Source organism: Bombyx mandarina, chromosome 04 (genome assembly GCF_030267445.1).
Source record: "Bombyx mandarina strain Sakado chromosome 04, ASM3026744v2".
Lineage (NCBI taxonomy): Eukaryota > Metazoa > Arthropoda > Insecta > Lepidoptera > Bombycidae > Bombyx > Bombyx mandarina.
In genome coordinates, this window is record NC_143211.1 from 8,471,965 (window position 1) to 8,497,352 (window position 25,388).

Below are 25,388 nucleotides of genomic sequence, written 5' to 3' on the forward strand. Positions count from 1 at the left end.
TTTAATAATAGTTTAGTTTTTATATAATTTGTTGTGTTGTGTTAGACTCTTAAACGTAGTGTACCAAATACTTTGATAGAATTGCATTAATCGTAATAAAAAGATACCTCTGAATTCAGTTGTTTAATAATTTACAACAAAAATAATTACCTACATACATTACACATCTAGTAACAAACAGAGTAACAAGCTTATAAAAACGTTCATATGCCATTGATATCCAAGAACATTCCATCACATGTAAATGAACATGGCAGATTAATTACATATTACAATTACATATTATTTAACAAAACTTTGTATTGAAATTTAAAACAGGAAAATACTAATGGTAATAACTATTTCCTCCGTCCGAATGCGCGGCGCCTTGATTGTGAGGGAGGAAGTCTCTCAGTTGCTCGTATTGGTTATGTTCAAAAGTATTATCACCGTTTCCAGAATTACCGTAATTGCTATATGTTGGAGCGTTATACCCAGACGGCGTCCCTGCATATTCTTCACTAAATTGGGCTGCATCTTGACTATAACTGGGGCTGCCTTCAAAGGAGTGAATATTTGACGTAGGCCTATACGACTGCCCACCATCAGATGGTTCATGATTTTCCTGAACATTATAAGAATTATTTTGTACACCGTCTTCTGATGCTTCATGACTGTTATGTCCATTCCCCGGTGTTACAATATGTGGAACTTTAATAATTTGCGGTACAGGAACGGGGTATGGTTTAGCGACGTGCACTGGATAAGGCACCCTTTCCTTTATTTTCACTGGATAAGGCACTGGAATTTTAACAGCAATTGTCTTTGTAATTTTGATCACTTTCACAGGCGTTTCTGGTATTTCAACATGTTGTCCAAGATCTTGTAGTTCTGTCTCATAACCTTCCACAGGAATAGTATGTGAATGATGAGATGCGAAAGCGCACCATATGTAACATAACAGAATCATAAATTTCTGTAAAAAATATAGATAATGTATTAATTAAAATAATTAGTAACAAAATGATTTCATACTGTACTTAATACTGCATTAGCGCTGTATAAAAATATTTCATAAATGAATTTAAATACATAATTAAACCAACCACACTCAAACACAAAATAATTAAAGGAACAAGATAAGGCACTGTCTTGTGGCTGTTTCGTGAAACAATCTCCGTCACGTAACTACTTGCAAAAACGGGAACTGACAATATTATGTAACTGCGTTTGATGTAATATTGACATAATTCAGCAAAAAAAAACAATAACAATCCGACAATAACTAGGTCAATTTAAAAAGTACCAACCATAAAAATCATTGTAGGCGAGTGTACAGCGACGATGCAGTCAAAAAACTATTGAAAGTAAAGTGTATTTACTCGCTTTTATATGTAACATTCCCTCTGTAATGAGAAACGGCCTCGGTTAACGTTTACTTTCCTTCCTGCAGCTACAGATGAGTTGAAAAGTGATAGTAGTCATTGCACTTGTTTCTGCTGCAGATTATTTGTAAAGGAATTATTTATATATACCACTGATCCTTATCCTTATGTTTTGCCAAAATCCCTCTCGACCGGGTATCCGTAAACGGATTCCCCAGCGTTAAAAAAAGGTTTTGCCAAAAAATAAATTGTGATGTTTAATACATAACAGTTTAATGGTGCAGTTACTGATCACTAACAGCGAGTAAATCAAAAATACGTTAGGAGTTATTGGATTTTGTTCTTACTTTTTTATTGTTTTCAGGTAGGTAACGCTCATAGTAAATCGTTCTTTTTTTTTCTTTTTTTTATTGCTTAGATGTGTGGACGAGCTCACAGCCCACCTGGTGTTAAGTGGCCATAGACATCTACAACGTATATGCGCCACCCACCTAGAGATATAAGTTCTAAGGTCTCAATTATAGTTACAACGGCTGCCCCACCCTTCAAACCGAAACGCCTTACTGCTTCACGGCAGAAATAGGCAGGGTGGTGGTACCTACCCGTGCGGACTCACAAGAGGTCCTACCACCAGTAATTACGCAAATTATAATTTTGCGGGTTTCATTTTTATTACACGATGTTATTCCTTCACCGTGGAAATCAATCGTGAACATTTGTTGAGTACGTATTTCATTAGAAAAATTGGTACCCGCCTGCGGGATTCGAACACCAGTGCATCGCTCAACACGAATGCACCGGACGTCTTATCCGTTAGGCCACGACGACTTCAAATTCTATATTATGAGCACAACAACATGAATTAAGTAGAACTCACTTCAACAAAATTGCGTAGCGTAGATGAATTTACACCGTCTATAACTATATGGAGAGGTGAGGTCAAAGTTTTCTATGCATTAAAAATGCCTACCTTTCGGACCGGAAAATGTCATTACATCGCGGAAATGGGCTCTACCACTGTAACTTATTATGTGCTCCACTGTATTAATGAGCCAGAGCCACTGCAAAATAAGGCCAATGCCGAAAAGTCGTAAGGCTTGCTTCGCCTGCCAACAACAATATTAAATATTGACTACAAAGTTCTGACAAGAGCGAAACGACAAAAAAGAAGAAGACCAATAGAGACAAATTAATGGGAGATTTAGATGAGAATATATGACAAGGAGTATGTCCAGATACTGTCTTCGACTTCACTATTCCCCAAATTAAAGCGGTACATCTTAATAGGTCCGTAAACAATGGGGAATTCATTGCAGTTTGGTCTGCTGTAATAATTTCTGGAAGAGCAACCGTTCCAGGTGGTAGGACCAAACTCCGATTTGACGGCAGGATAAGCAATATTAGAAAGAAGAAAATTGGTATATATTACCATTATTATAGTATATATGTATATAAGAAGGATACTCTCAAATAAAATCTTAAAGCACTCCTCATAAAACACGAAGAACAACTAGTCTCTTCACCTATAGTTACCACATTAAAATGCATATAAAAGGGATACGGCTCGTTTCCTAATTCTTATACGTCTTGTTACCAGTTATATTATGTAGGAACCTACTACTACATACTTATGTTATTTGCTAATATTTTTTGTTATTGTCTTTGACGTTGTAAGTAATTAGGTATGCACATGTCAATTAATGTTTTTTAAAAACCTGTTCTATGATTGGTTAGCGTGCGGGTGCGTACCTTGTTGAAATTGACATTTTAACCTAGATTATTTAGAAAAAAATGTACTTTTATTGCTCCATTTGAAAAGACATGGCCAATGTTTTTTGTTATTTTTATTTGCATTTAATATTTTCAATTACTTAGTTTTTATATAGGTATATATTATTATACATACAATATATTTTATTATTCAATAAAAATAAAAGTGAGCCTCTGACGACTTTTAACACAACATACTTTATGCATCTTGTGTTCACACCCAAAACGGTAAATTCAATAGTGTATCCATTTTTATATTTATGTCAAATGTTTTCACATTTATATATACGAGGGCGGCACTGAAAATTTCGGGAATTAACGAAGTGACACAACATTACTATTTAAAAATGTATTTATTGCTTTTCGAAGTATTCTCCGCGAAATTTGACACATTTTTCCATACGATGGAACCAATCATTGAAGCAACCATTCCATTCGGAAGTTGGGGTCTCCAAAATGGCCGTTTTGTAGGCGTCCACAGCTTCTTCAGGTGATGAAAATCTCTGTCCACGCAATTTATTCTTTATTTTAGAGACAGTATAGAAATCATTAGGGCTTAGGTCGGGGCTGTACGGCGGATGGTCTAATAATTCTATGTTTTCTTGCTCTAAAAACTCTTTTGTTCTGTGCGCGGTGTGAGAGCTCGCATTGTCGTGATGGAGGATGATGCGGCGGTTGCAGTTCTCTTTACGGAGTTCAGAAACGACCTGTGGCAAACAAATGCTAGCATACCATTCTGCATTAACCGTTCTTTGTCCCTCAAGAGGAATAGTCGTAACATGGCCGGTTTTGGAGACAAACGTAGCCACCATTTTTTTTTGCAACACTCCGTGAACGAACAATTTTTGTTGGCTTTAACTCATTTTCGAACACCCAAACTCGTGACTGGTTTTTTGTTTCGGGTTCGTACGCGTATATCCAGGATTCGTCACCTGATACAATGTTGTATACAGCATTTGAGGATCCTGCGTGGAATCTTTCGAGAGTTCTGATGCACCAAGTAACGCGAGCCGCTTTTTGCTCTTCACAGAGCGAATGCGGTATCCATCGGGAAAACAACTTTTTTACACCTAATTGTTCATGCAAGATTATATGTATTTGACTCATGCCAATGTCTAAAGTTGCCTGAATTTCGCGGTATGCCACATGTCGATCTTCCTCAATTAGCTTACGCACAGCATCAACGTTTTCTTGGGTGACTGCAGTTTTTGGACGACCTTGACGGGGATCATCACTGAGCTTGACACGTCCACGTTGAAACTCAGCAAACCAGCGATAAATTGTGGTTTTGGATGGGGCTTCATCACCAAATGCAGAAATCATCCGGTCAACACAATGTTTTTGTGTTAAACCACTTCGAAAGTCATAATAAATCATCGCTCTTGAATTTTCTCGAGTCAATTCCATTTTCTCAACGACTAAACAAGTTTGACAAAAACTCGTGACAAGACCGAGAATCTTTTTTTAAATAAATAAATGGTATTCGATTTTTAAAACCAAGGAGTTTAAAATTAAAAAGATTTTAATTTGACAGGAACAGTGGAAATATTCCATTCCCGATACTTTTAGTGCAGCCTAGTATATATATATAGCCATATACATATAATTATATCAGTGTTCTCCACTACGGGATTTTCGTCAACCATCTAGATACATAAGCGAAGTTAATAGTCTATTTCTATTAGTGGCTGTTCCAACTATCTAGCCGGATAAAATAATCATGGTATAAGTAAGGACACATTACTAGACTCAGGTACGCGTTAATAACGCCAATTAATAAAAGAATACGATAGGATCCAATAATACAAATAGCATGGCGTATATAAGTATAACTTTATTACTCACGCTTACAATCATGAAAGAAAATGAAGACAATAAAAAAAAATACATACGATGTTATTGGAATACACGTTGAACGGTTAAGTAAAATTGCTTTAATAATATTAAAACTGGAATAGAATACATTCTTATCATAATTACTTTATAATTATTATTTGAAGTTTAAATCTTTAATGCCTAGTACTAAAAATGCTTTATTACGAAATTAAATGTTATACTGTTTATTAAACAAGATTAGGGATTTCTTAAGCAGAAAGCGACTTCATATTTTTATATTTATATAGTTAATCTAGAAAATTTTGACAGACAGCAGTGATTTTAATACATTGCTTGAATGTAATCATTTTTATTATTATATTTTTAACATTGGATTGACAGTTTTTTGTTTAGTCTAATCATGTTGAATTCTGCTTAGCTTCTCAATCTATAAATTAGAATATAAACTTTTCGTAACATGGTATTAAACGTATCTGGTAAAAGGTGACAGCCCAAGTTTTGTTTACGTAGTTTTATGTATATTTCATTAAATCAATAAAAATAATAATATAGATAAAAATATTTACATGCTCTCAGCATTATAATATATACGTTCATTTAACCACTTTTCCTATTGTGTAATCAATGAAAATTACATAAAGAGTAAAATCGAATCACGCTTCGAAGCTGACAATTTTTTTTCATATTTCAAATTTAAAAAAAAACCGCTATGTTTTTCTATGTTGCCATTCACAAATAAATCCTTTAAACAGTAAAATTTACATTTCAATTAATCATAATGGGACAACTAAGATTTTATATAGTATTTTCTTCGCTTTTTTCGAGTCGTAGATATAATCGAAACTACTTTTACGGTTTAATCGAATGCTTTACAATTTTCGTGGTCACGGAAGACTAAGGTTTTATTCGTCGACATTTGAATATTGTAGTCATATTTTTTATAGCAAATATTTCCAGGAAATGAAATGACACGTTAAAGTCTAGATGAAACTGTAAGAGTCGTTTCAATTATAACATTACGTAGTTAGTTATTTTTTAGTAAAAATACAAGTCGTGTAATACTGACAAATAAGATATTATTTAAACATAGACATGAAATATGAAATTTAGAAAACATGGATACAATAAATCACCTTTTGTATATTGGTAATTTGTTGACAAACGTTATTGTAAAAGACAAGAAATTATATCACCGTATTAATTTACCATAAATTATTATACGCATTAATATAATTGTAAAATTATTTTTTTGTGACTTCCTTATTTTACAGTCGTCCTATATTATTATTATTTTTGTATTTATTTTTACATTACGCAGTTTTGAATCAATGCACGTTTGGTATAATGATTTAGCCTAAAAAATATGACGAAGTTTAATTACCTTCTACATGTCATTGTAGTGCCCAAAACACCGGGTAGGCCTTAATAAAGTTCACCTTAATTTTTAATTAGTTTCACACGGGAGAGACATAGGTATCCTTCGTTTTTTTTTATTGCTTAGATGGGTGGACGAGCTCACAGCCCACCGGGTGTTAAGTGGTTACTGGAGCCCATAGACATCCACAACGTAAATGCGCCACCCACCTTTTCGAACCGAAACGCATTACTGCTTCACGGCGGAAATAGGCGGGGTGGTGGTACCTACCCGTGCGGACTCCCAAGAGGTCCTACCACCATTTGCACATTTTATTCAATTTTAGTAGCCATGAGTCACTTTACTGGGGAACAACCCGCGTTCGTCATGTAAGCTTTTTTTCGACAATTATTGTTCCAGCGTAATCATGCGAGGTTTGTTTAGAGTTGAATAAAATTTGCGGAGTATACGCAAGCACCAATTTAATTAAGCAGTGGCTAAAGAGATTTCAACAAACCGGTTCTACATTACCGAGAAAACGTTAAGGTCGCCCGCGTACTTCACGAACGGTATTAAGCATAGAGGAGGTTTTCGACTTTGGGGATAACCCGAACAGCTTAAGGAGAATCTTGTCACGTGATTTGAAACTTAATCCACATAAGATTCAACTGGTGCAAGAACTTAAGGAAGTTGACTTCACTAAAAGACTTGAGTTTGCATCTTTGATGCTTGACCAGTTCTCTCAGTATAAAAACATTCACATCACATCATCACAACATCACAAAAAGAGACACCTTTTGACATGAATGGATTTGTGAACAAACAAATATGATAATATCAGCAAGTTGTGATCGGATCATATTTCTTTGAAAATGTTCGCGGTGAAGCTGTAACTGTTAATTCCAAACGATATGTTGGTATGCTGAGGGATTTACTCGGGCTAGAGCTCCCAAAAACTTGCTGATATAAATTCGAGGACGTGATTCCAGAAGTTGGAACTACCTATCCACATCTAACATAAGCATGGACGTCATACGGGAAATGTTCGCTGGAAAAGTGATTTCAAAAAGGGGCCAGCACTGACAATAGAGCCCTGACTAATCGCCCCCAGATTTATTTTTATGGGGATATCTGAAGAGCAGGGTATTCTTCAATAACCCGAAAACCCTCAACGAATTAAAACAAAACATTCGTCAAGAAATGGCGGCGATTTCAGAAGGGACTTGCAGACGAGGGATTCAAAATTTGCGTTCTCGTCGATCTGGTGGATATCTTGACGATGTTCTTTGTAAAACATAGATTGTAAATATCCTATATCTCAAAATTAAATAATAAACTTTGTATTTTAATCTATGTTTTAGTAAACAGAATTCAAAAGTGTTTTTTCTGGCCCACCCTGTATTTAGAAGTCACGTTTTAACATTCCTTTCTAATTTGGATTTCGGTTACCATTTCAATGAACAGGGGTGATATTTTAAATTTTATATAAATTTTATTTAACTACACAACTATTTAACTACACAGTTAAGTAATAAATAAAATTTAGACGCACTGAACCATGAATAAAAAAATTAAACCAACACTCCTTAAAGTTTAGGATAAAGGTCTCATTGATTGGTTGAGCCGTGTAGTATTTATAATAATTACACTCTCATTCTGTCTGAAAGAACTCTTGCTATACAACCAAGACCACCTACACTGTATGCTTTATCATGCCATAACAACAGATGGCCACTTGAACCCTCTGATGGAAATTCAAAGCCTTTATAGATATACTTCATAAGATTATCTATATCATCTAAAGACAAACTTCCAACTGCTTCCTCTATTTGTGCAGATTTGATTGCAAGCAACACCTTCAAAGTCAGAGTTAATGCGTTTTCCTGCAAAACAAAGGAAACATTTTAGTTAACTCTTATTTCATCTCTAAAAAACTTTGTGTAAACAAAAGAAATGAAAACTAAAAGAAACCCAATTATACAAACTTTGGTTATATGGATTCTCTATAATTTAATTACCTATTTGAACTTTTTTGTGTGGCTTTTTGCATTCATGTGACATGTGCATCAGTAATGGTAAAATTCATTTAAACTTAATGAATCAATGGTAAAAGTGAAACTGGCTGTATATTAGTCAATAAATATAAGATACTTCTATATTATAAAATTGAAAAAAGAAACTATTTTACATCTGCAAATTGCAAGATGGGAGTAGTCACTACAGAGTGATGTTGCAGTGGAAGCATTCTATTGTTGTTTTTTACACATGGCAATCTGGGTATCCAATATCTGGTCCTCTGTTGTATGAAAAGCTGGTGATTGTTTGTGGTGAAAAAATTACAAATTTATTCACATTGTGGAACTTAGAAATGAAAAAGGTATACCTTTGAATGTCAGAATGTCATTCAATATAGATTTGGTCAATTCTTTCAAGATTGTTTTCAGAAAATTATAAATGTTCTTCACAAAGTCTATAATTTATGCTTTTATAACAAATGACATTAAGCAAACTGAAAATTATTAATGTTAATATTTTTAGGTCTTCATAGAAACAGACTGAGAATTTGACCAAACTCATTTATTTTAAGGCTCCGGGGACCCACAACATAAATTTACAGCCAAAGACATTTTTTACAATAAAATACACTATGAATATTCTTAAAAATAAATATATATATTAATATATTTATATTAAGGATTTGATTCAGGTGCTTCACCCCAGCAGATAGTAATAGGAAAGAAGAAAAGGAAGAATGAATATTCATGCTGTATGTATGTTTTATGCAGATGCAGACAACAGTTTTTTTTACATCCAATTATCCTGGTTTTGGAACACTGACCTCATATATTGAACCAGACAACTGAATCTCTACTGTATCCATAATTTAGAACAGCACTCACCTTTACCTGTTGATTAGATGATCCAAGCGGAGCATTATTTAACACTAGCTTGAGTGCATCAATATGTCTGCCTGTGTTTGTAAGTTAAGAAATTTATTTTTATATCATAACACAATTCATCAAAATAAGCATAATTTTAATTTTGGATGATGTAGGAATAGGATCTCACTGAAATTAAATCCCTTTCATGCATTTTTCTCAAAAAATGTATACAGGGAACTAGTTAATGTGTAATGTGATACCAATAAAAAAGGTGATAATAACTGAATAGAATCTGGTGAATAGAAATCATCCCCACCCAAGTTATTGATCACATTACACATCTGACTTTAGTTTTGTTTGCTTTGAGAAATAATTTTGAAGTTGTATGTTTTACAGGTAATTTAATAAATTTAATAAATGAGTACTATGCAATGAAGTAGAGTAATCAAACCTCCTGGTTGAAATAAAAAGGTGCCACCAACACTAACAACACAAAATTTGTTTATGACATAAAAAGTAAGAATTCAAAGTAAATTTAATGTGTAAACTGTTTAAAAGGATAAAGGGATAGTTTAAAATAGAAAAATGAATTGAAACATTGGAGTATTAATTTGACATGGAATTTAGGAAAATACAAATACAATTTATATTAATCAGACGATAGTTGAAAAGGATATTGATTTAACAACGAACACACTTCGCCTTCATCCGGTCCAGTAGGGCCGGCTTGTTCTGCTTCGTCTTCTTTGAAGTTGTCTTCATTGTATTGATCTATGTCTATTTTCCGGAATGCCGAGCTTAAAGTATTTTTTGCCATGATAGTTAAAGAAGCTAAAACGTTGCTAGATTAATAATATTATCTGTGAATAAATAATAATTATTTATTTGTAGGGCAGGTGCCTATTAACTTTTATGGGTTTTAATCATAGATAAGAAATTCAATGAATCATTAAGAATCTGTGCTTCAATGAGTCAAGAAGTCAAAAGGTGAATGAAGTTAGCCCCTCAAAAAAATTTTTTGTTCCTATTTTATACTTATTTTCTATTAATACGTTTGTTCATCATTTGTTCATGATTGTTCACTGTTAATAATTGTTTGTTCTGCATTTATTTATTTAAAAAATATATTTAAAAATATACCTACAAGTTAGCCCCTCGATTGCAATTTTTAATATTTTTTCGTCCTTAATGACTCGTAAATATTCATTTTCGATTGTACTTATATAAAACACGTTTGTTCTCTTTCGAAATTACTCGTTTTTTGTTTAATTTACTATTTGTATTAGTTGATTAAATGTATGCAAAATATGTGTACTGCGCATGCGTCAACTATAATGCCTAAACTTTGTACCGTCTACGCGGTTTTAATCGAGAGAAAAAAAAACAAATATAAATCCTGAAGGAGCAATTGATTGGTATGTATACAGTTTAATTAAAAAAATTTAAAAATAAATAAATGAAATAATGTACATTGGCGTAAAGTTAGACCAAATACATTTTTTCCATCCTCCTACCTATCGTTATGAAGGTATAAAAAAGATTAAGTCATTATTTATCTTTCAAGAGATAATGTAGGTATACATTATAATAACTTTTTTACACAGTCGAAATTATATTCCTAACATTAGTAAAATAACATTTTAATATTTTTTTTATAGGTTATGTATTGAAAGTGTTGGAAAATTATTTCATGTTTTAGCTGGAAAACGACATTGAGAATTATATGCAATACAAGATAATGGGCTCCATCAAATGAATTCGAATGAAACCAAACTGTTTACCATCCAAATTCGATTGTCGGGCAGATAGAAAACGAAAATTCACTCAAAGTGAGGCTCGACCTGCATTTGTGAAACGGCAAAGACTCACTATCGTCAAGGAGATTGAAGAGACGACTAAAAATGAGATGTGTTATATTATTATACCTTTGCCATCTTGTAGTCAAGGTAGGTGTAACTGTCAATAATTAATAACACTCACAGATCTCATAATCAAATAACAAAATCAGAAAAAAGGAGAATAGTTAGTTAGTTAGTGGAAGTAGCCAAAATGGGCAAGTGGACCTCAGTTCCTATTACATAAGGTACTAGGAAGTTTGTGATAATGAAAATTTATCACAGTGTAATATCACTTACTTACTTTAACAGTGAAGGAAAACATTGTGATGAAACCTGCACACCTAAATGTTCTTAGGATTTTCTTAGGTGTGTAATCCACCAACCAGCACTAGGCCAGCGTGGTGGACTAAGGCCTAAAAACCCTCTCAATGGTAGTGGAGGCCAGTGTCCAGCAAGGGGATATATTATATGGGCTGATGATGATGACTAGGAAGTTACATATTACTACTACTACTACTACTACTACTACTACTACTACTACTACTACTACAGTAAACATATAATCCTATATATTTACAAACTATAAGTTTGTTGGGTACCTAGAAATTGCTAACATTATTTCATATTTCCAGATGTCCAGCCACTTGAAAATAGGTGTAGTAATGACAAAGCTATCCAAGTAGCTCCAGCACAGGAACACAAAGGCAAGGCAAGTGTGTATTGCCACATCACCCCTAAATATATCTGAAGCAAGTACAAGTAAACAATCAGAACCAGCAAAAAGAAAACTGTTGTTCCTGAGGACAAATTTGACAGTGATTTGTCAAATGCACCAGCAACAGAAGGATCAACAGTTGACTATGAGTTATAGAAGAAGATTAATTAATATTTATTTAAATGAATATTAATGAATATAATTTTAATTATCGTGCAAAATTTGTGGTCAAAACATATGTGTTTTTAACATACATATTTTATAAATAAATATTCATTCTCAGTATTAATGTTGTTTTAATCTTCGATTGAAAAATTGGTTAATATTTTCGAATAACATAAACACGTGACTTTAAGCATAAACATATTTTTTAGGTAAATACTCTATTTAGCTTTGCTGGATTTATCCAATATTTCGACATACCAAAATTTCATACAGGAAAGACAGAGATAGATAGCTATCTGATTGAATACCTTGTAGAATTGAGCTTCGAAGAAAGCTCTTTTCTTCTCTTCAAAGTTTATTCTTATTCTTTATTAGAATTTATTCTAGTTTGCACAGCTTCTCTAACCGACACTGCATGGAATAAATAATCATTATAATTATAAAATATATTTCTGTTTACATACCATACAATTTTCATAGTTCAAATATTAATTTGGATTGATATGAATTTATTTCGATTATCAAAATAATTTGTATTAAACATTTGTATTTCCTCAAAATTTCTATTTTTATAATAATGACTGTGACCACCCGATAAATAAAGAAATTAAAAATATTATAGATAACTTATTTTTAAATAATAGATTAAAAATTATAAACAAAGATAGCGTATTAAAATATTATATTATGCCTATCATTCTTAAATAATTCAGTAAAGAAATAATTTTCGCATCACCGTATATAATTAATATGAATAATATGAATAAGGGTATTGCCCACTATGCTAAAAAAAATCATAAATTATGTTTTTTTGATAGATCTACAAAAAAGCAAGTGAGTAATGCTGTTTCCATAAAAAAAATGGCAAAAAAAAATTAAAGAAAGATATTATGCACAAGTTCAAATGCATATGTATTATACTAAAAGTAAAACTTGCTACTTTTGTGTAGCAAACAGCAACTTTGAAAAAAATAATCAGGTCACTATAATTAGTATTGATTTTGATCCCGAGTAAGTTGCACAGTTGTTAGGTAATGTAGTTTCTTTTTGGAAGAATAACATTTTTCTAATCTTACACAAAAATGTAATGTTAAATACTTAAAAAAATCTTCATACCTATTTTCCTTTTAGGGAGTACAAAATATTGATGTGTACAAAGTGAATGTGATTTAATAAAAATAATATTTCAATTTAAATATATTTTATTTAAAAATTATTCTTAACATACAGGTACAAAGGTAACATAACATTAATCTTTATTCCTTTTCATATATATAAGCCCATATTTAGCACATTTGTGGAAAACAGAATCAAAATAATAATGAGTTGCTAGCCATTCAAGACCAGCATAGAAGTCTTATTAAAATCTGTTCAGTAGTTTTTGAATGAAGAGTGAAAATACTTACAAAAATTCCTATTTATAAGTAAGGATTACTTATTTAATTAAAGAGTCTTGTAGGTGGCAAACTATATAAAAACTTTCTATTTTCCTCCAAGTTGACATCAATTATCCTTCCTGCATATATATTTATTGTATTGTTTTTTTTATACTCTAACAAGGGGTGATATTACATTTGCAATTTCTGGGAGTTTGTTGAAAAATATATTGCTTGCTTGACTTACAGATAGATCGAAATCATCAGCCAATTGAGAGAATGTTCTATTTAATTTTATTCTCATCAAACATAATATAATATTTTGTTCAGAAACATTTGTATGTTTCTCAATCAAGCCTATTATGAAATATAATTCTTGTGGAAGACCAATATATAAACGTGGTTTATTTTTCACTTTAGATAAAATTGTTAACACATTCATTTTTTCAACTTTTTTAGTCTTCTTGAGAGCTATAGTCTGCAGTGCACAAGTCTTTGATGGAGTGGAGATATAGAGAGATGACTCATAGTCAACTGTTGATCCTTCTGTTGCTGGTGCATTTGACTCATCACTGTCAAATTTGTCCTCAGGAACAACAGTTTTCTTTTTGCTGGTTCTGATTGTTTACTTGTACTTGCTTCAGATATATTTAGGGGTGATGTGGCAATACACACTTGCCTTGCCTTTGTGTTCCTGTGCTGGAGCTACTTGGATAGCTTTGTCATTACTACACCTATTTTCAAGTGGCTGGACATCTGGAAATATGAAATAATGTTAGCAATTTCTAGGTACCCAACAAACTTATAGTTTGTAAATATATAGGATTATATGTGTACTGTAGTAGTAGTAGTAGTAGTAGTAGTAGTAGTAGTAGTAATATGTAACTTCCTAGTCATCATCATCAGCCCATATAATATATCCCCTTGCTGGACACTGGCCTCCACTACCATTGAGAGGGTTTTTAGGCCTTAGTCCACCACGCTGGCCTAGTGCTGGTTGGTGGATTACACACCTAAGAAAATCCTAAGAACATTTAGGTGTGCAGGTTTCATCACAATGTTTTCCTTCACTGTTAAAGTAAGTAAGTGATATTACACTGTGATAAATTTTCATTATCACAAACTTCCTAGTACCTTATGTAATAGGAACTGAGGTCCACTTGCCCATTTTCGCTACTTCCACTAACTAACTAACTATTCTCCTTTTTTCTGATATTGTTATTTGATTATGAGATCTGTGAGTGTTATTAATTATTGACAGTTACACCTACCTTGACTACAAGATGGCAAAGGTATAATAATATAACACATCTCATTTTTAGTCGTCTCTTCAATCTCCTTGACAATAGTGAGTCTTTGCCGTTTCACAAATGCAGTTCGAGGTTCACTTTGAGTGAATTTTCGTTTTCTATCTGCCCGACAATAGAATTTGGATGGTAAACAGTTTGGTTTCATTCGAATTCATTTGATGGAGCCCATTATCTTGTATTGCATATAATTCTCAATGTCGTTTTCCAGCTAAAACATGAAATAATTTTCCAACACTTTCAATACATAACCTATAAAAAAAATATTAAAATGTTATTTTACTAATGTTAGGAATATAATTTCGACTGTGTAAAAAAGTTATTATAATGTATACCTACATTATCTCTTGAAAGATAAATAATGACTTAATCTTTTTTATACCTTCATAACGATAGGTAGGAGGATGGAAAAAATGTATTTGGTCTAACTTTACGCCAATGTACATTATTTCATTTATTTATTTTTAAATTTTTTTAATTAAACTGTATACATACCAATCAATTGCTCCTTCAGGATTTATATTTGGTTTTTTTTCTCTCGATTAAAACCGCGTAGACGGTACAAAGTTTAGGCATTATAGTTGACGCATGCGCAGTACACATATTTTGCATACATTTAATCAACTAATACAAATAGTAAATTAAACAAAAAACGAGTAATTTCGAAAGAGAACAAACGTGTTTTATATAAGAACAATCGAAAATGAATATTTACGAGTCATTAAGGACGAAAAAATATTAAAAATTGCAATCGAGGGGCTAACTTGTACATATATTTTTAATAATCTTTTTAAAATAAATAAATGCAGAACAAACAATTATTAACAGTGAACAATCAAGAACAAATGATGAACAAACGTATTAAAAGAAAATAAGTAGAAAATAGGAAAGAAAAATTTTTTTGAGGGGCTAACTTCATTCACCTGAAGTCAAATCCAGTCAAATCATAGTTTTTTTTGTTTGATATGGTGAAGAGGCAAAAGGAACATTGGTCATACTCCTAAATTTTTATTAAGTAATAAAATATTAAAGCGATGTGTCAGTTGTATTGTTATGGTATTTTTATGAAAACCCTAAAAACCATGCTTAAGATATTTTCTTGTAATTTTCAAAGTACAAAGGATTTAGCTGTAGGTGCTTACATTTCGTTTACAACGGATTAATCAAACAAGAAAATTCAATAGGTTCACGTTGTTTGACTTTTAGCGTGAACGCTGGGCGAGAAGTTGTGTGAATTGTTTTATTTATTAAATTAGTCTTTCTTTGGGTTTAATGTGTAATAGCAGTGATTTATTAAATATTTAGTACCCGTGAAAGGGCAAAAATGTGGAAAAATGAAACAAAGCCGCTGGGTGTAGTTTCTCAGGATCTTCCAAAAAGTCTTAGTAAATAACCATATCACTCAGACTATACTTCATCCCAACTCATCTTGTTTCATTTACTTTCATCCTAATTGATTCATATTTAAAATTAATTAATTTCATTTCATTTCGCTCCCTTCATTTAGCATAAAAAAAAGAACAAAAATTTGGTTGTAAGGTGATACTTTCGCCTTTCCAGTTAAAAAAATGGAAGTACTACCACTTGACATATTTGTCAAATTGTCACCAATGATTACAAAATTAAGAGATAGATAGATAGATAGATTACAAAATTTACCTTCAATAATTATACTGTTTTTATCTGATTGTTACTGGCCTACAATCATTGGGGTTTTATAAATTTCTTAGATAAATTGAAATATTTAAACTATCACAATGACAATGGGCGATGAATTGCCTGTGACTTCTTTGGTATTACCAGTTTTAATTCGCCCTGTCCTAACGCAGGTGAGTCGTTCTAAATCTACTTACATGTATTAAAATATGACCTTATCATTTTAGGCATTCTAATCAAGGTAACTTAACTATCAACTATTTTCTTGGTAACCTCGACAAGACCCAATATTAGAATTAATAAGATAAATTAGGATAGCGATCTTGTATCTTTTGTTTTACAGTCGTTAATAATAAAGAAACCACTGTAACATTGCTTTCATAACTTTATTCATATTTTGTTAGTGGTTACTTAGAAAAATTATAATGAATACTGCTGCCCTAAACTTCAAGTCTCAATTGCCTGATACAAAAAGTTATCCGAGCAGGATAATAGACAGAGCAGAATAAAGCAGACATTGTTATTTCTTGGGAAAAATAAAATGGTACATGTGTGTTCATTTTGATCAATCGTCGTCTTAGATTAGGTAGCAAATAGAAGCAAAATGATAGGAATTTAAGGATGAAAATGGTGAAAATAGTACTACTGTTATAGGAAAGGTAAGTATTAATAGTAGTATGTATTTTGTCGACCCAAGCAAAGTGGATAGCCAGATAGACTATTATTAATATTATCTTCCCACCTAAAGTATGTTTTAAAATGTGTTTTCAGCTGGAGAAATATGATCTGGCTGCCTCTCAGACATTACGAGCAGCTCTCACCAAAGCAGAGGCTGCAGTACCTGGTCTTAATTATGATTTGGTGGCAGGAATCATGAGGAGAGCAGATATTCCTGTTAATATGAATGAGAGCTTATTAAGATTACAAGGGAGTCTTACAGATTCAGAATGTATGAATTTATATTTTTTTGTATTTAGTTATCTTACAAGTTTATGATACTACAGTCAAAATCTGTTATAACGACATCGAAGGGACTGCTCATATTCAGTCGTAAAAACCGATAGTCGTAACAACCGGTGCCTCGGTGATGTTTAATGTGTATCGTGCAAGTACAAACGAATCAATAGGAATTATTGGAAAAATATATTTATATAATACGTGATTTTTCATCAATATTAATTTTTTTTTTTTTTCTTTGCGACATTTTGAAAGTTTCACGAATAACTCCACATAGTTTTGGTGCGTCTTGTGTATAGATAAGTAACAAACTAACTGAAGAGTTATGAAGAAGCGGGCTTTGACTCTACCGCATGCACATGTTTTGTTTCTAAGAATTAGAAAAGACCATACACTAAACTAAATCCTATTGTTTTCTTTCCTGATTTTAATAGCCATTGAAGACAAATGTGGATACCTATTCAAATTGTTTACAATACAGCTTAGCCGGTCGTTCTAACAGATCTAATTCTCCGAAATATTAGTTAAATGTGGTCGTTTTATGAGGTATGTCGTTATTAGCAATGTCGTATAAAGCAGTGTTTTTAATAAGGCGGTCATATAGCATTCAGCCGGGACCTTTGTTCTAGGTTATTATAACCGGCATGTTGTTTTAAACAATGTCGCAGTAAACGGTTTTGACTGTATTTAAAAAACCTTCAAGTTATGAAAACTGACCATTTTTCAAAAATAAAACGATAAAGACAAGATTTAAGAAAAAGCAATATTACAATGTAATCTTAAGAAAGTTCTATTTATAGGTACTGATTTAAGGCTGAACAGGACTGAAGAGGCATTTCAGGAGCTTAATAAGAAATCTGCTGCCTTGAAAAAGATACTGAGTCGCATTCCAGATGAGATAACTGATCGGAAGACTTTTCTTGAGACTATCAAGTATGTGCTGTGGAAAATGCAATATATGCTTTAACATATAATAATCAATATTGTAATAATCATAGTATATAATTTAACAGGGAAATTGCTTCTGCCATAAAAAAATTACTGGATGCTGTAAATGAGGTATCTACATATACTCCAGGTCCTGGGAAGCAAGTATTAGAACAGAGGAAAAGAGAATTTGTAAAATATTCAAAGCGATTTTCTACTACTCTCAAAGAATACTTTAAAGAAGGACAGTGAGTATTTATGTCAATTAGTTACAATTGGAGATCCATTGTTTTTTTTTTATTGCATTACAGGGAGAATGAGCTTATGTGGTTACTCAAGCTCATTATAATATGAAAACCAGCACTTACCTTGAGACATGAGAACCATATATAAGTAGGCCATATCTAACATAAACCTTGCTATAAATATAAAATGCCATTGAAACTTTTACCACCTGGACCCACTAAGATCATTCACAGCCTATTTTTAAAGATTGTTTGCTTTGTACTATTTGGATCTAGAATTAAATCAACTCCACAGTATTTCTTGAGTACTAAAACATGTTCTTGAAATGAGGTTTGAAATAGTAATCAGTGATAATCATCAACTTGACTGTGCCTCTGTCGTGTCTGATGTGCATGAATGATTTTGATCAGGAAAGAGGTGGACTGTATGTTACTGAAGAAATTACACATGAAGAAATATCTTAAAATTAACCACCACCACCACCATTAAATTAACCAAATTATTTTACAACGTTTCAAGTAAAATTTATAGAAAATGTGTTAATTATCTGTTGTTTAAATCTTTTTCAGAGCAAATGCTGTTTTTGTGAGCGCTCTTTATTTGATTCATCAAACAAATCAGATACTGTATACAGTAAAGAGCAAGACTGAGTAATATGTGATAAATGGAAATAGATGTTGATTCTATGGCACTCTTGCAAAAAACTTACTAGAAAATTATTCTCATTAATGCCTATGTTGATAAACAAAAAAAAACACATTTTCATCATATCATCTGATGTCTTCGAAAATTGTTTTTAAAAATCACACTTTAAGCTGTTTAAAGGAATTGGGAAAATGGTGTTTTTAATTATGAATAAAAAAGCTGATTGTATGTTTGACGAATAGTTATCTTGATGGTCACTTAATAATAAAAAAACTCTATATAGTTCAAAAATATTGACTTTTTGAACTAGACTTTTTTAAATTTAATTATCACATACATGGAAATGGGATTTTACAACAGCTCGAAAACCACTCGCCTGTCCATCTTCTTGGTGGGATTATTATTCCTGCTACCCTAACAATTCTAAACAGTTGATTAGTCTTCTTACGCAACAACAAAGGGTCGAGATCTTGAGGTGCCAAAGTATTTTGCCTCATAAACTGCGGTTGAATTCCGTTCCAGTAGAACGCAAGCAGCTGGCTCAAACAGAGGACCATCAGTAGAATCTGTAACATATAAATTATTAAAAGGACTGTGACTGGTTATGCCACTGTCGCCACTAATCACTGTATGTAAACAATATTTCTTTTAGTACTGTACTTTCCTGTACATTTTCCTGCCCAGGCTGATAGTTGTGCTTTTGTGTACCTACTGTGTGATCGATTTGCATAGCCAGCTGTTGAGCAGAGAAACAATCTGTTCATGACTTATCCCTATGATGTTTGAGTGTTTTCCTACTAGTTCATCCGCAGCGTCATTTCCCCGGGAGCCCTTGTGTCTAAATTTAGATTCATTGGACAGCAGATCAAATTCAAAAAATAAGCTTGAGGTGATGCGATGGCTTTTGTTGTCTGAAAGTTCTTATATTTATTATTAAAGGTAAAGTGTAAAATGATTACATATGACGTACATTACAGTGCTCATAAATTGTTTTTAAATTATGTACTTGCCATGCTCGTTAATCTTTTCTATATTAAAATTTTAAAATAATTTTATTCAGGAGGCTATTTAAAAAAAAGATGGCGAAGACTTGAGAGATGATGATGATCCCTTTGTTAGAATATTTTGAGACAGAAAAAAAAAAAATTATATTTCATAATTTCTGAACTAAATCTGTAGAATGTATTATTCCACCTCATATCTCAAGATCGTTAGCAGCATTCGAACTGTGGTGTTTGTAGACCACTCAAAATCTGTTCAGTAGAAAATTAATAAAACACAGAAGACAGGAGAGGGGCGGGAGATAGAAGACAGGAGTACACACGTACAGCAAGCCAAATTTCTCTTTCATAGCTAGTCGAAAATTATACTTGCATTTTTCATTTCATTTTTAGTTCTAGCTGTGTGGTAACACTAATGTGATTTAAAGATGTTGGTTTTCTCTATGGGTTTTTTTCTATATTTTAATTAATAAAAATAATTCATCATTGTATGTATTAATAGTACTCAATTAATGTTTAGATCTAAAAATATTGGGAAAGTTATTAAATGTATCCATTCATTACATAAATTAAGTCCTAGACTATACATTTAAATCAATGTTTATGCGTTATATTAGTATAACAGATTGCTAAATAATAATATTTAGAATTATAATATTACTTGTTTTAATTTGTTTGTTTTATTTTGAACCGGTTTGAATGTCTTCGTTTTGAAGAAAAAAGAAAAAATGTTTAAGTATGAATACAAAAGAAGTATAAAGGGACTTCATGAAGGGAACCTTTTTAATTCTACGGCTTTGAACTAAAGCGTCACTTAATCGTTTGATACTTTTGGATAGGCTAAGATATAAATGCGATTAAGATAAGGTAATCCTGGTGGTTACCCGTTTTTCTAGCTGGTTACAAATATTAACTAACTACGTATTCAAGAATGATTTCCATGATCGAAGAGTTTGTTGAATTTTGTGTACTAAAAATGAAACGAAAAAAAAGAATGTGAGATCGCACGAGTGCCTATGTAGGCACAACTATCTATTTCGGTTGGAAAAATTTTTATGAAGGGTGAGCCAGCCGTTATACCTAGTCAGGTCATATTCCGTCACATGTTTAATGTAAAATAACTGAAACAAGTTTATTCATTATGTAACCATTCATATACCAAAATGAACTTAACAAAACATAGATTCTTATGACACTAAAGTTTTTTTTTTTTTTTTTTTTTATTGCCCTTGTAGGCCGACGAGCATACGGCCCACCTGATGGTGAGTGGTTACCGTCGCCCATGGACTTCAGCAATGCCAGGGGCAGAGCCAAGCCGCTGCCTACCGGCTCCTGCCGACCTCCGTGATTTTGAATACAGGCCTTCAATCTGCGCGGTCAGTCGTCTATCGCAGCACGAACGAGGTCCATGTCAATATCGGCGGCTGCCTTAATCAAGGATGTCTTGAGTGACTCCAAATTGGGATGAGGCTTTGAGCACGCCTTTTCCTCCAAGTGTTGCCATATCTTGTAATGTAACGGATTCAAATCTGGACTGGAGGAGGGCCAGTCTTCGTGCTGGATGAAGTCGATTTCACGCGCCGCCAGCCAGTCTTGTGTGCTCTTCGCTCTATGAGCTGGCGCCGAATCTTGTTGGAATACCCAGTGCCTGTTATTGAACATGGTATGAGAAACAGGTTCCACAAGGTTCGTCAGGACCGTATTTTGATACACAACTGCATTCGTTTTTACACCTTTCTCACAAAAATGTACCTCTGTTAAGCCCGAATAAGAAACTCCCAACCATACCATGAGCGAGGATGGAAAATGACCTCGTTGGACACGCGGAATACGGTTGCTTCACTACTGTGTGCGTACACCTTATCATTTTGTTTGTTGTAGCTCTCTTCTACGGTAAAAATTTTTTCATCCGAAAAAAGAATTTCCCGATATATTTTTCCCGCGTACCGCTTCAACAAAGTCAGGCATCTCTTCAGTCTCAGGTCCATTAGACGAGCATTCACACGATGTCCTGTTTTTCTTCGATATGCCCGAAGCCCTAGGTCTTCATTTAACACCCTTTTCACCGTGGTTCTGCTTAACCCTATCTGAAGGGCCAACAGTTTCTGCTTACCTTTGGGATTTCTTTGAATTCGCGCCTTCACAGCTTTTATCACTGCTGGAGTCCTAACAGACCGAGGGCGACCACTTCTTGACCTGTCATCTATACTAGAGTCATCATTGTATCGTTTGATGGTACGATAAACGAATCTTTTGGTTATATTCAAATTTTTCAGTATGTTAAAAATTTGAATTGGCGCGTAATCGCCACGATGCAACGCAATAACTGCAACACGGTCTTCTTTAAGCGCCCACTCCATATTTAAAAATGAGTAAAATTCTAAAAGTATACATTTTTATTTTCATGAACAATTCCGCTCGGTGGATCTTCCCTTTGTCGTATAATATCCCCAAAAGAATACATAAAACACTAATAATGAATCTCCGTATTCATGTATCATTATTTTTTCGGGATTCGTCTCTGATCCAAGTTACAGTATAATCAGGTGACTACGAGCCAATCGGAACTTACTTTGGGAATTTATTGCTTTGTTATTTTTTTAGGAGATGAAAGTTGAATTTGACATTTGTAGATGTTTTCTTTAAATTTACCTTGTTGAGTATGTTAACTGATTTGATAGTTAAATAAATTAAGATAATTTAGTCAAAATGAAAATAAAATAAAATTGGGTGCACTCTTATTATGCAGTTAGAGTGGTTAGAACTTTTGATTAGATAATCTATACAGTTATATCTAGATGTATAGATAAAAAAACTATAGGGAGAAAATGTACTGGAAGTTTTTTAAATATGTATTTAGCAATAGTCACAGCGGAACGAGGCCGGACTTACTAATAATAAACACAACAAAAACAGTAAAATGTATATTTAATAGATAATAATATAAATAATTACGTAAGTTACAATGTTTACGGATTTGATTTTTATTCGGTTTGATCATAAATTCATTCGTGAGCATGAGTTGAGCACGTATTTCCTCAGAAAAATTTAGTACTCGCCTGCAGGATTTGAACATCGACATAGGTAGTTGAATTGTTCGATACGAGTACCCGTCTCGGCGACTTATCTTTTAGGACTTTTTTATCCTACGTAAGCTGATGGTCTTGAGAGGCCATTTCGGCGTAACCCTAACAAGTAGTTGAGCTCACGGGGCTCAAACCCGACGACGTTGGTAACACTAACCCTAGTAGGGACCAGTGCTTTGCAGTATCTACCATTGGATCGGAAACGCGACCCACTATGAAGATTGGCGAGAAACTCAGTGAGCTGTGTTTATGGGTTAGTTGACTCGCCGAGTCCTTCGTCGCAAGCGACGGGCTCAACGAGAACGATGACCGGTGCTCGGGGTGCCTAAAAGCACCATTAGTGAATCGGGAGGATCCGAAATGACGTGTTTTGGGCGACGTTTATCATTCGGTCAGCAGGATCGGGAATGTAGTTACCGACGGCCACGATGAGAGGGTTCTCGTGTCGCGCTGCTTTTTCGAAATGGCGCACTGATGCCGACTGTAGATACTTACTGATGGACTCTAGGTCCATGTCATTGTGGAGGTCCACGTTTCTGATTTACCACGGGGGTCCGGCGGCTATCCTGCAAAAGCGGGATTGTATGATTTGGAGGGGTTTCAAGTTAGTCCGGGCCGCGTGAGCGAACACTACACTTGTATAGATTATGACCGGACGTATACAAGTTTTGTAGATTGTCACCTTATTTCTAAGGGACAATTTACTTCGCTTGCAGATCATCGGATAGATCTATTAGACCGCGACTTAACTTTAGATAGTAATATTTATTAATGTCATTCATTTCAAATATTTACATTGTATTGGTATCAGGTTCTGCTCGTCGTTTTAATAATCTAAATTGTAATTTAGTAGGCAGCGGTTTGGCTGCTATTGCTGATATACATGAGCTACAGTGACTATTTGCCACCAGGTTGGTCGTCTGTTTGTCTATCTACAATGGCAATACAAAATTTCTTTGTCTTATGGGTATTTGAAGATTCCTTAATGTTGTGGTTTATAGGATGTTCATCTAGAATCAAGTTCCACTAACTGTTTTTTTTACGACGTATGTTTAGGTATCATATGCATGACAAAGTGGGACCATTGTAATTCTGTTAATACATCACATGATATAGAACCGAGATTCATTTCACATAAATAAAATTAAAGTGCTCACAATAAATTGATCTTTGTTCGTTCCATTATAAATTGTGATACATACGAGAAAAGACACTTGACCCGTCAAAATAGAGAATTATTCAGTGTGATGACAAGATTAGCATCGATTTGCCTGTCGATTGTCGCGGTAAGACGCCATTGCATATGTGACTGTGTCCCGCTGCCCGACCCCTCTCTCCTTCAGCCCCAGCTCCGCAGCAGATGCTCCATTAATATTTCATCACGCATATCTTTGGGCATATTATGTAGTCCGTGGCTATACTGTCAAGCGTTTCATCGACACATCTGTCTGCTGAAACATGGAAATTTATCACTTCTGAAAACATTTAGGGAAATTTATGTGGTACCTATCGATGTCTATCAACATCTTCCTAGATTTTCTATTCATTGAACAGGAAATCTAGACCGTCTGATTAATTATACATGCATGCGTCTGACACTTACAGTCAACAACCGTATTTTATGAGCGTGTTTAAAGATGCATCGATCGATAACATTTGTCTGAATATTTGCTGAAATTTTTGTGTATTATTTATATTTACATAATTTTATAATTTTAGTACGTTTACAATGCGTGTAAGCGATCTACCAATAAGTGAAATTTATATTTCGTTGGTTCTATATTATTCGAAAAGAATTCAGTTAAATTTAACATAAAATAATTCAAAGTGAATTTTGATTCAATCGGCCCTATCAAAAACTTTAATTAATTAAGTAGGTATATTACAGGCAAGTAAGTGATTCTATCTAGATTACATTGTAAGAAATATATCAGAGATTAACATCTGTTTTTCAATGGATATTGCGGCGGCCTGTTGGTGATATTAACGCCATCCGTTCTGAATTAAATACAACAAATCGTCGTTGAACTTTCATGCATTCCGTTCTGTATAATGGAGCAATCCGATCTGTATAAATCACGATAACAATTTTAGTTACCGAATGATAATATGTTCAATAACAAATGCTTTGTTTTTGCAACGAGAACGGAGATTGATGTGCAGCAATTACGGGATGCTCCGGGACAAATACATTTAAAATGTGTTGTATTGTCAACTAGCTTTTTTGAAGTCTGCTATGCTAATTCTTGACTTGAAATTTATG

The 25,388-nt window shown here is 33.4% G+C and overlaps 3 protein-coding genes and 1 long non-coding RNA gene across 5 annotated transcripts; 1 reads left to right on the plus strand and 3 right to left on the minus strand.

Moving 5' to 3' along the window:
* Positions 1-110: 110 nt before the first annotated feature.
* Positions 111-2,000, minus strand: LOC114250979 (uncharacterized). The gene is made up of 2 exons (XM_028185105.2): positions 1,290-2,000; positions 111-955 (listed from the first exon to the last, which is right to left on the minus strand). The coding sequence occupies exons 1-2, from the start codon at positions 1,299-1,301 to the stop codon at positions 326-328; spliced, it is 642 nt and encodes a 213-aa protein (XP_028040906.2). The 5' UTR covers positions 1,302-2,000; the 3' UTR covers positions 111-325.
* Positions 2,001-4,948: 2,948 nt separating this feature from the next.
* On the minus strand, positions 4,949-10,115 carry Arpc5 (Actin-related protein 2/3 complex, subunit 5). Of its 2 annotated transcripts, none has more exons than XM_089740298.1 (3): positions 9,883-10,115; positions 9,231-9,296; positions 4,949-8,207 (listed from the first exon to the last, which is right to left on the minus strand). In XM_089740298.1, exons 1-3 carry the CDS (start codon positions 10,021-10,023, stop codon positions 7,968-7,970), a joined length of 447 nt encoding a protein of 148 aa, XP_089596424.1. In that variant the 5' UTR covers positions 10,024-10,115; the 3' UTR covers positions 4,949-7,967. The 2 variants fall into 2 exon arrangements, with proteins under 2 accessions (XP_089596424.1, XP_089596423.1); XM_089740297.1 differs by having other exon boundaries at positions 9,225-9,296; positions 9,883-10,114.
* Positions 10,116-13,108: 2,993 nt separating this feature from the next.
* LOC149503114 (uncharacterized) lies at positions 13,109-15,217 on the minus strand. The gene is made up of 3 exons (XR_016323001.1): positions 15,103-15,217; positions 14,572-14,818; positions 13,109-14,056 (listed from the first exon to the last, which is right to left on the minus strand). It is a non-coding gene; the product is annotated as an uncharacterized LOC149503114 (long non-coding RNA).
* A 915-nt stretch (positions 15,218-16,132) lies between these two features.
* Positions 16,133-20,709, plus strand: Ccm3 (programmed cell death protein 10 Ccm3). The gene is made up of 6 exons (XM_028185099.2): positions 16,133-16,219; positions 16,252-16,436; positions 17,035-17,212; positions 18,021-18,153; positions 18,234-18,395; positions 18,963-20,709. The coding sequence occupies exons 2-6, from the start codon at positions 16,365-16,367 to the stop codon at positions 19,045-19,047; spliced, it is 630 nt and encodes a 209-aa protein (XP_028040900.1). The 5' UTR covers positions 16,133-16,219; positions 16,252-16,364; the 3' UTR covers positions 19,048-20,709.
* The last annotated feature ends 4,679 nt before the right edge of the window (positions 20,710-25,388 follow it).